The following is an 8,670-nucleotide window of genomic DNA, read 5'->3' as shown; positions in this document are numbered from 1 at the left end:
GAGTCCTTCGGCGGCATGCATCCAAAGAGTAGTGATGGGAAACAGAACCTCCCATGTTAGACTCCTCACTTGTTGGGTTCCACAAGGATTAGTTCTTTCTCTGGTCCTTTTCAACATCTACTTGAAACCCCTAGGTGAACTGGTCTGATGGCAGGGATTCAAGTGCCAGCAATATGGAGATGATACATCTTTCACCACATCTGACCACACGACTACCACCAAGATGGCCCAGTGCCTTGATGAGATCAGCTAATGAATGAAGAACAGTTGAAGCTGAACCCAATCAAGGTGGGCAGAGGAAAGTGTTTGGAGGAGTTTGGAGCCACATTGCAGTTTTCTTTGACTGAAGGTTCATACCCACAACTGGTCTATTTAGTCCATAGTGTAGGAGTACTCTTGGATTCCTTGCTGACGCTGAGGTCTCACATTGAAAAGGTTGTGAGTAATGCATTCTACTATCTCTGGTTGGGTAGGAGACTCCTTCCCATCCTGACAGATGAAGACCTGGCCTCAGTTATTCATGCCTTTGTTACCGCTCAGCTGGACTACAGCAATGTGATATACTTGAGCATGAAACTTTAAGCACTTAGGAAACTCCAAGTAGTAAAAATGCTGCAAAGCATCTCCTTAGCAACACAGGCTACTGTGAGCACCTCACGTCTGTCCTCTTCTCTCTACACTGGCCTCCCATAGAATTTTGAATCAGTCCTTAGCTTCAAAGGTCTACATGGCCTGCACCAGGCTGAGCTAAAAGACCATCTAAAGCTCCATCACAAAGACTACTGTCTACAACTTTGCTTCTCTGGCACAATGGAACTCTCAATAATAAAAGTAAAGCTTGTCTGTGTGAGAGACAGGGGGCAGTCTGAGACTGCGGAATTATCTCCCGCAGATACTAAGCACTATCAGAAACTTCAGCACTTTCCACGCCAAGTGCAAGGCACATTTCTTTGACTTTGCTGTCTCTAATATATAAGAACATAGCAACAGGTATATTTAAAAACAACAACAAAAAAACCTACACAAAAACAAAAAACCCCAACCCACAACCCTACCAAAACAAGACACTTCACTCATCATGCTTGTCCCTCTAGGGAGAGGATGCAAGAACAAACAACACATGACACGTGTAGTCACATTGCTTATTTCACTACTGGAAGGCACTTGGACACTGCAGTGATGAGTGCAATCTAAAAATCTACATAGACTAGAATATAGAATAGGACTTGTTTTGCTACAGAACAGATACAGTATAGGAAAGCAATAGGACAAGCTCCCCATACACATCTAGTTCCCACTAGAGTGCCTTAACCATGATGCTGACTGGACTTCTAGAACTACTACAGGTATGTCTACACTACAAAATTAAGGCCTTGTCTACACTACGAGAGTAGTTCGATTTTACTTGCATCGAATTTTTGGAATCGATATTGCAAAGTCGAACGTGTGTGTCCACACTAAGGACAGTAATTCGACTTTGTGCGTCCACACTAACGGTGAAAGCGTCGACATTCGAAGCGGTGCACTGTGGTCAGCTATCCCACAGTTCCCGCAGTCCCCTCTGCCCATTGGAATTCTGGGTGTAGCCGGCAATGCCTTCTGGGTAACAAAATGAGTCGAGGGTGCTTTTGGGAAACTGTCGTCATCCGTCCATCACTCCCGCCCTCCCTCCCTGAAAGCGCCGGCGGGAAATCAGTTCGCGCGCTTTTCCAGTCATTGACAGCGCGGACGCCACTGTACTCCGAGCATGGAGCCCGCTGCGACCATCGCTGCAGTTGTGGCCGCTCTCAATGCCTCGCAGCTTATCATAAAGGTTTCCCTGAGGCAGATGCAGAAAAGTCAGGCGAGGAGGCTACGGCACCGCGGTGATGTCCTGAAGTCTGAGAGTAGCACAGACCTGTCAGAAAGCAGGGGACCCAGCGCCGAGGACATCACAGTGGCAATGGGTCATGTTGATGCCGTGGAACGGCGATTCTGGGCACGGGAAACAAGCACTGAGTGGTGGGACCGCATAGTGCTGCAGGTCTGGAATGAATCCCAGTGGCTGCGAAACTTTCGCATGCGGAAGGGAACTTTCCTGGAACTTTGTGAGTTGCTGTCCCCTGCCCTGAAGCGCAGTGACACCCGGTTGCGAGCTGCACTGAGTGTACAGAAGCAAGTGGCCATAGCCCTCTGGAAGCTTGCAACGCCAGACAGCTACCGGTCAGTCGCGAACCAGTTTGGGGTGGGCAAATCTACCGTGGGGGTTGTTGTGATGCAAGTAGCGAAGGCAATCGTTGATGTACTGCTGCCAAAGGTAGTGACCCTGGGAAACGTGGAGGCGATCATAGATGGCTTCGCAGCGATGGGATTCCCAAACTGCGGTGGGGCCATAGATGGAACTCACATCCCTATCCTGGCACCGGACCACCAGGCCACCCAGTACATTAACCGAAAGGGATACTTTTCCATGGTGCTGCAAGCACTGGTGGACCACAGGGGACGTTTTACCAACATCTACGTGGGATGGCCGGGCAAGGTTCATGACGCTCGTGTTTTCAGGAACTCTGGTCTGTTTAGACGGCTGCAACAAGGTATTTACTTCCCGGACCACAAAATAACTGTTGGGGATGTGGAGATGCCTATAGTCATCCTCGGGGACCCAGCCTACCCACTAATGCCCTGGCTCATGAAGCCCTATACTGGCGCCCTGGACACTGAAAAAGAACTCTTCAACTACCGGCTGAGCAAGTGCAGAATGGTGGTGGAGTGTGCTTTTGGCCGTCTCAAGGGGAGATGGAGAAGCTTACTGACTCGCTGTGATCTCAGCGAAACCAATATCCCCGTTGTTATAGCAGCTTGCTGTGTGCTCCACAATCTCTGTGAGAGCAAGGGGGAGACCTTTATGGCGGGGTGGGAGGTTGAGGAAAATAGCCTGGCTGGTGATTACTCACAGCCAGACAGCCGGGCGATTAGAAGAGACCAGCGGGAAGCGATGTGCATCCGGGAGGCTTTGAAAGCAAAGTTCCTGAGTGAGCAGGGTAACCTGTGACTTTAAAGTTTGTGTACTGAGAAGCTAAACCTGCCCCCGTTTCTTTACCCAGTTAATGTTGACTATCCTATCCAGTTACATACCCCCTTCACCTCCCCTCCAACACACGTGTCGAAATAAAAATAGTTCTACTTTGTTAAAGCACACCGTTTTCTTTAATACTGTTTTCGCGGGAATTTTTTAAAACTGGGACGCAGACTGTGGTGCGGAGCGGGTGTAGTGTTGTGACGCGAATGCAGCTTCTAAACTCAAGGATTGACAGGCTCCGCTGCGGTGGGATGCTTGTTTCAACGGAGCCTGTCACCCCTCCTGATCGGGACTGTGTGTGTGGGGGGTCTATGTGACTTTGTGGCAGGGGGAGGACGGTTACAGATCCCATGCTGTGTGGCTCTGTGATCCTGCCTAAGGACCGGCGCTTAAGATCTGTAACTGCCCTTCCCCCGCCACAAAGTCACAGAGCAACACCCCCCCCCCCAACATAACATGAAAACAACCTCCCAGACTAACCGGGGTAACTAGTCACTGCATCACTGCACTGTGTATGTGCCCTGCTGCTGTGCCTGCCCCCGACTATGTACCCTGCCAAAGGAGACTGTCCTGTCCAATTACCAACCCCCTTTCCCCTCCTCCTCCAAAAGAACATGATTGAAACAGTAGTTAACAGAAACGAATTTTTTATTATCAACTACACATGGCATTGGGAGGTGAAACTTGGACGTGGGCTTGTGTCAGGCGGGAAGGAAAGAACTTTTCAAATTTTGGGAAATGAGAGCCTTCTGCTACTAGAGCTCTCTGCAGGGGTGGAGTGAGACTTAGCAGGGACTCTGCCGCCTCTCCTTCTTTGCACTTTGGGTGAGGTGGGTATGGGACTTGGTGGCGGGGGAGGGCGGTTAGAGATGGACTGCAGCGGGGCTCTGTCCTCCTGCCTCCGTTCCTGCAGAACATCCACAAGGCGCCGGAGCGTGTCCGTTTGCTCCCTCAGTAGTCCAAGCAGCGTTTGAGTCGCCTGCTGGTCTTCCTGCCGCCACCTCTCCTCCCGATCCATGTTGGCTTGGTGCATTCGGGTCAAGTTCTCCCGCCACTGGGTCTGCTGTGCTTCCTGGGCTTGGGAACAGGCCATAAGCTCAGAGAACATGTCCTCCCGTGTCCCCTTCTTCCTACGCCTAATCCGCGCTAGCCTCTGGGAGTGTGATTCCAGGCTAGGTTGTGAGACAGTCGCAGATGGGGCTGTGGAAATGGGAAAAAGGGAGTGAATTCCTCAGAAAGATAAATGTAGTTGTGAACAAAGAACATAGTCTTTCTCTGTGAACAAGACCATGCACAGCACCTTTCACATGCGCACTCAGTACAAGGTCGAATTCTCAGCCTTCGCATTCAGTGCCTGGGGTCTTGAACAGCACATTTGAGAAGCGGGGCAGCACAACGGAATTTCTGTTGCAGGCAGACATGGTAAGCCGTACACTTGTGGCAGTTTAAAACTTTTATATTACCACTGGCCTCATTTCACATTTAAAGCAATGTCAGTCCCTGCTGCCAGCAATCCGGCAAGCGGGAACTCTGCCCCTGTCCCACCCCCTCGCGGCTGTCCCCGGGAACGATCCCTTTCGGCTGCCCCTCTCCCGCCTCCACCGCGTGGCTGCAAACCAGCGGTTACAGTTCTGTAAAGGAACGGGCAAGCAGTCCCAACACTAACATTCCCCTACCTAATTAAAAGCAGGTCACCATGGCCGACATCACCCTGATGAGGATCTCCGAGAGCGACAAAGAGAGAATGCTCCGGGAAAGCCTCCAAAGACCAGGGCCGTATGCCGCCCTGCTGTGCAGAGCAATGATTCCCGAGTACTTGATAATCTCGTGGCGCGGCAACGTGTCGTACTTCGGAGGACCCAATAAGGCCGCTCTCCCCAGGAACCTCATGCAACGGCTTTCAAATTACCTCCAGGAGAGCTTCATCGAGATGTCCCAGGAGGATTACTGCTCTATCCCCGGACATATTGACCGCATTTTACTGTAGCTGCAGTAGCAGGGAATAAACGGTAGAGCGGCTTGTGCAGGACAATCACTGAAAACCGGACATTGCTAGATTTCTTTTCAAAACTTGCACTGCCCATGACTAAACCGTTAAGCGCCTAGGGCACACTAATCATGAACAACCCATTCTTTTAATTGTTAATATTCCTGTTTTGTTAAAAATAAATGTTTAGATGTTTACAACACTTACTGGCTGATCCTTCACCAGATTCTGTGTCCGGGGTAACGGCTGGGGACGCTTCGTAGGGGATCTCTGTAAGGGTGATGAAGAGATCCTGGCTGTCGGGGAAATCAGCGTTGTGAGAGCTGCCGACTGCCTCGCCCTCCTCATCTCCTTCCTCATCTTCCCCGTCCCCTAACATGTCCGAGGAACCGGCCGTGGACAGTATCCCATCCTCAGAGTCCACGGTCACTGGTGGGGTAGTGGTGGCGGCCGCACCGAGGATGGAATGCAGTGCCTCGTAGAAACGGGATGTCTGGGGATGGGATCCGGAGCGTCCGTTTGCCTCTTTGGTCTTCTGGTAGCCTTGTCTCAGCTCCTTGATTTTCACGCGGCACTGCGTTGCATCCCGGCTGTATCCTCTCTCTGCCATGTCTTTAGAGATCTTCTCGTAGATCTTTGCATTCCTTCTTTTGGATCGCAGCTCGGAAAGCACGGACTCATCGCCCCACACAGCGATGAGATCCAAGACTTCACGATCAGTCCATGCTGGGGCTCTCTTTCTATTCACAGACTGCACGGCCATCACTGCTGGAGAGCTCTGCATCGTTGCCAGTGCTGCTGTGCTCGCCACGATGTCCAGACAGGAAATGAGATTCAAACTGTCCAGACAGGAAAAGGAATTCCAATTCAAATTTTCCCGGGGCTTTTCCTGTGTGGCTGGTCAGAGCATCCGAGCTCGCACTGCTGTCCAGAGCGTCAACAGAGTGGTGCACTGTGGGATAGCTCCCGGAGCTATTAGCGTCGATTTCCATCCACACCTAGCCTAATTCGACATGGCCATGTCGAATTTAGCGCTACTCCCCTCGTCGGGGAGGAGTACAGAAGTCGAATTAAAGAGACCTCTATGTCGAACTAAATAGCATCGCAGTGTGGACGGGTGCAGGGTTAATTCGATGTAACGGCGCTAACTTCGACATAAACGCCTAGTGTAGACCAGGCCTGAGTCAACCTAACTTATGTTGACATACAACTGCCACAATAATTACATCGCTTGTGTGTATCTACCTTTTGCTCCTTGTGTCGGCTGTGCATGTCCTCACCAGGAGTCCTTGCACCAACTGAACTGTCAGCATGGGACATGGTGGGACAGCTTCTAAAAGCCAGAAACAGTGAATGTAAGCAACACAATGTCCACACTGACACTGCGTTGACCTAACTACATTGATACTGACTACACCATTCATGGAGGTGGAGTTATTAAATCAGTGCAGCGAGCGAGTTACGTCAGTGGGGGTGAAATTTTAGTGTAGACACTTACAGAGTCAGGTTGACGTAATCTGCCTTGTGTCGACCTAACTCTGTAGTGTAGACCAGGGCTCAGTCCTAGACCTCTCTGCTGAGATTGCCAGTAAGGGTCCCAATTGTGTAGTTAAGTGTTTTATGATGTGGACACCTGTCAACTCAGGAATTGCACTGAAACGCACCAACTCATTTCACAGAGGCCACCAAACAACCATGTGTCAGACTTGGCTTGGATCAAATTTGAACTATGACCTAGATGTGAAAGGTTAAAGATAGTGTGTACTTATTTCTGCAGTTAATGGAATAAATTCCTGGTCTAAATTATTCCAGTGGAACTCTGCTGGGGTCAATAGGGTTGCATTGGAGTGAGAGGGAAGACCGAACTAATAGTGGACCCATTGCCATCACCCTTTGCCTGTCATCTCTAGTACCATGAGTGAATCAGAGTGTGGAGAAGAGCCTGCTGCAGCTGGGCTGATTTCTAAGGAGACTATTTTCATGGAATAGCGTTTATATTGCCTGTATGTCTCCTTTTGATTGGAATGTCTGTGTACGTGATCGTATGTACAAGCTGGTTTTATTGGAATGTGTGTGCAGTTGCTGTGCTGTACAGAACATTGCAAGCATTCCAGTAGTAGAAGCAGCCTTACAGGTCAGACAGAAATTACTACAACAGCACAAAAATAGCAAGGACATTTCTGAACTCTCACAACACTAGAAAGTTCTGGGACCTCTTCCTTCAGTCTTATGTCCTACCTCCCTTTTCTCATCCCATTCATATTTTCCCCACCCTTTCTCAGTCCTTCTGGAACAAAGCCCTTTCCTCAAGCAAGTGGGGAATTAATAATCCGATGACTGATGCTCTGTAAATACACAGACTAGATATAAATCTCACCAGCGCAATTTCCTGCCAGCACCTTTCCAAGTCAGGAAGGTCTTGTATCAATGGGAGAGGATGACCAAGATTCAGGGGAAGTGAGGAAAGAAACAGAAGGAGCCCAAGGCTCATTGCACAAAGCGTTCAACCCCAAAACATTTCCTGACAAGATGGCAACTTTTTATACAGGCAGCTTTACACCTACAAAATAAGGAACTAATGATTGTACAGGGCCTGGCAGGATGGAGCCCCGAGCCAGAGCTGAGGTCTTTAGATAGTACTGGAATACAAATAATAAATCTATTTATTCGTCATCCTTTTTATTGCTTGTTTCCTTAGTGCATTTCACTCAGCTCAGCTAGTGAAAATACTCTAGTCATTTTCACAAATGTTTCTCATCAGTGTCACTTAAAGGTTCTAGCAGGATACCCTGCATTTGTTGGTACCTGCTTCAGTTTGGCTGTTTCTGCCTTAATAAAAAAGCATGGTTCATGTATGAAAAATTGCTATTCCCTTCCCAGTTGTGTCATCCATATAGCACAGTGGTTGAATTCACATTAAAGAACGTCAGTGTTTCATCAAACAAGGATGCCTCCCACTGTAATAACAATAGAAGTTGCCCCTATGGGCAAAATGCCAGAAATGCTGGAAGAAGTGTGTTTCACTACCACCACAGCAATAACAACACCTAGCTCCTATATAGCAAGTTTCATCAGTGGGTCTCAAAGCACTTTACAAAGGAGGTGAATAGCATTATCCCCATTTATAAATTTGACTCTAGCAACTCTGAAGATGATTAGTGGGAACTCTAGAGAAGAGATGGAGGTTAAAGTTGAAATAGGGCTTATTGTGTCACCCTCTGTGTTTTCTGTCACATGGGGACATCCCTCGGTAAGGGGTGGGGACCTCAGTGTAACAAAGAAGTGCTGGTGAGAACCTGGTCTTTACTGTCTGCCCCAACGTTTAGTGCTAGACACTGATGCCTTTAGATGTGTAGGTTTCAGAGTAGCAGCCGTGTTAGTCTGTATCCTCAAGAAGAACAGGAGTACTTGTGGCACCTTAGAGACTAACAGATTTATTAGAGCATAAGCTTTCGTGGACTACAGCCCACTTCTTCGGATGCATATAGAGTGGAATGCATATGAAGAAGTGGGCTGTAGCCCACGAAAGCTTATGCTCTAATAAATTTGTTAGTCTCTAAGGTGCCACAAGTACTCCTGTTCTTTTTTAGCTATGATACCGTTGACCATTGGCTGACATTTTGTG

General features: G+C 48.8%; 1 protein-coding gene across 1 annotated transcript; it reads right to left on the bottom strand.

Moving 5' to 3' along the window:
• Positions 1-3,503: 3,503 nt before the first annotated feature.
• Positions 3,504-8,427, bottom strand: LOC135983113 (uncharacterized). Its single transcript, XM_065592804.1, has 2 exons — positions 5,253-8,427; positions 3,504-4,258 (listed from the first exon to the last, which is right to left on the bottom strand). Exons 1-2 carry the CDS (start codon positions 5,827-5,829, stop codon positions 3,783-3,785), a joined length of 1,053 nt encoding a protein of 350 aa, XP_065448876.1. The 5' UTR covers positions 5,830-8,427; the 3' UTR covers positions 3,504-3,782.
• Between the last annotated feature and the right edge of the window lie 243 nt (positions 8,428-8,670).

Source organism: Chrysemys picta, chromosome 4 (assembly GCF_011386835.1).
Source record: "Chrysemys picta bellii isolate R12L10 chromosome 4, ASM1138683v2, whole genome shotgun sequence".
Taxonomy (NCBI): domain Eukaryota; kingdom Metazoa; phylum Chordata; order Testudines; family Emydidae; genus Chrysemys; species Chrysemys picta.
This window is presented reverse-complemented; position numbering and strand designations above follow the sequence as displayed.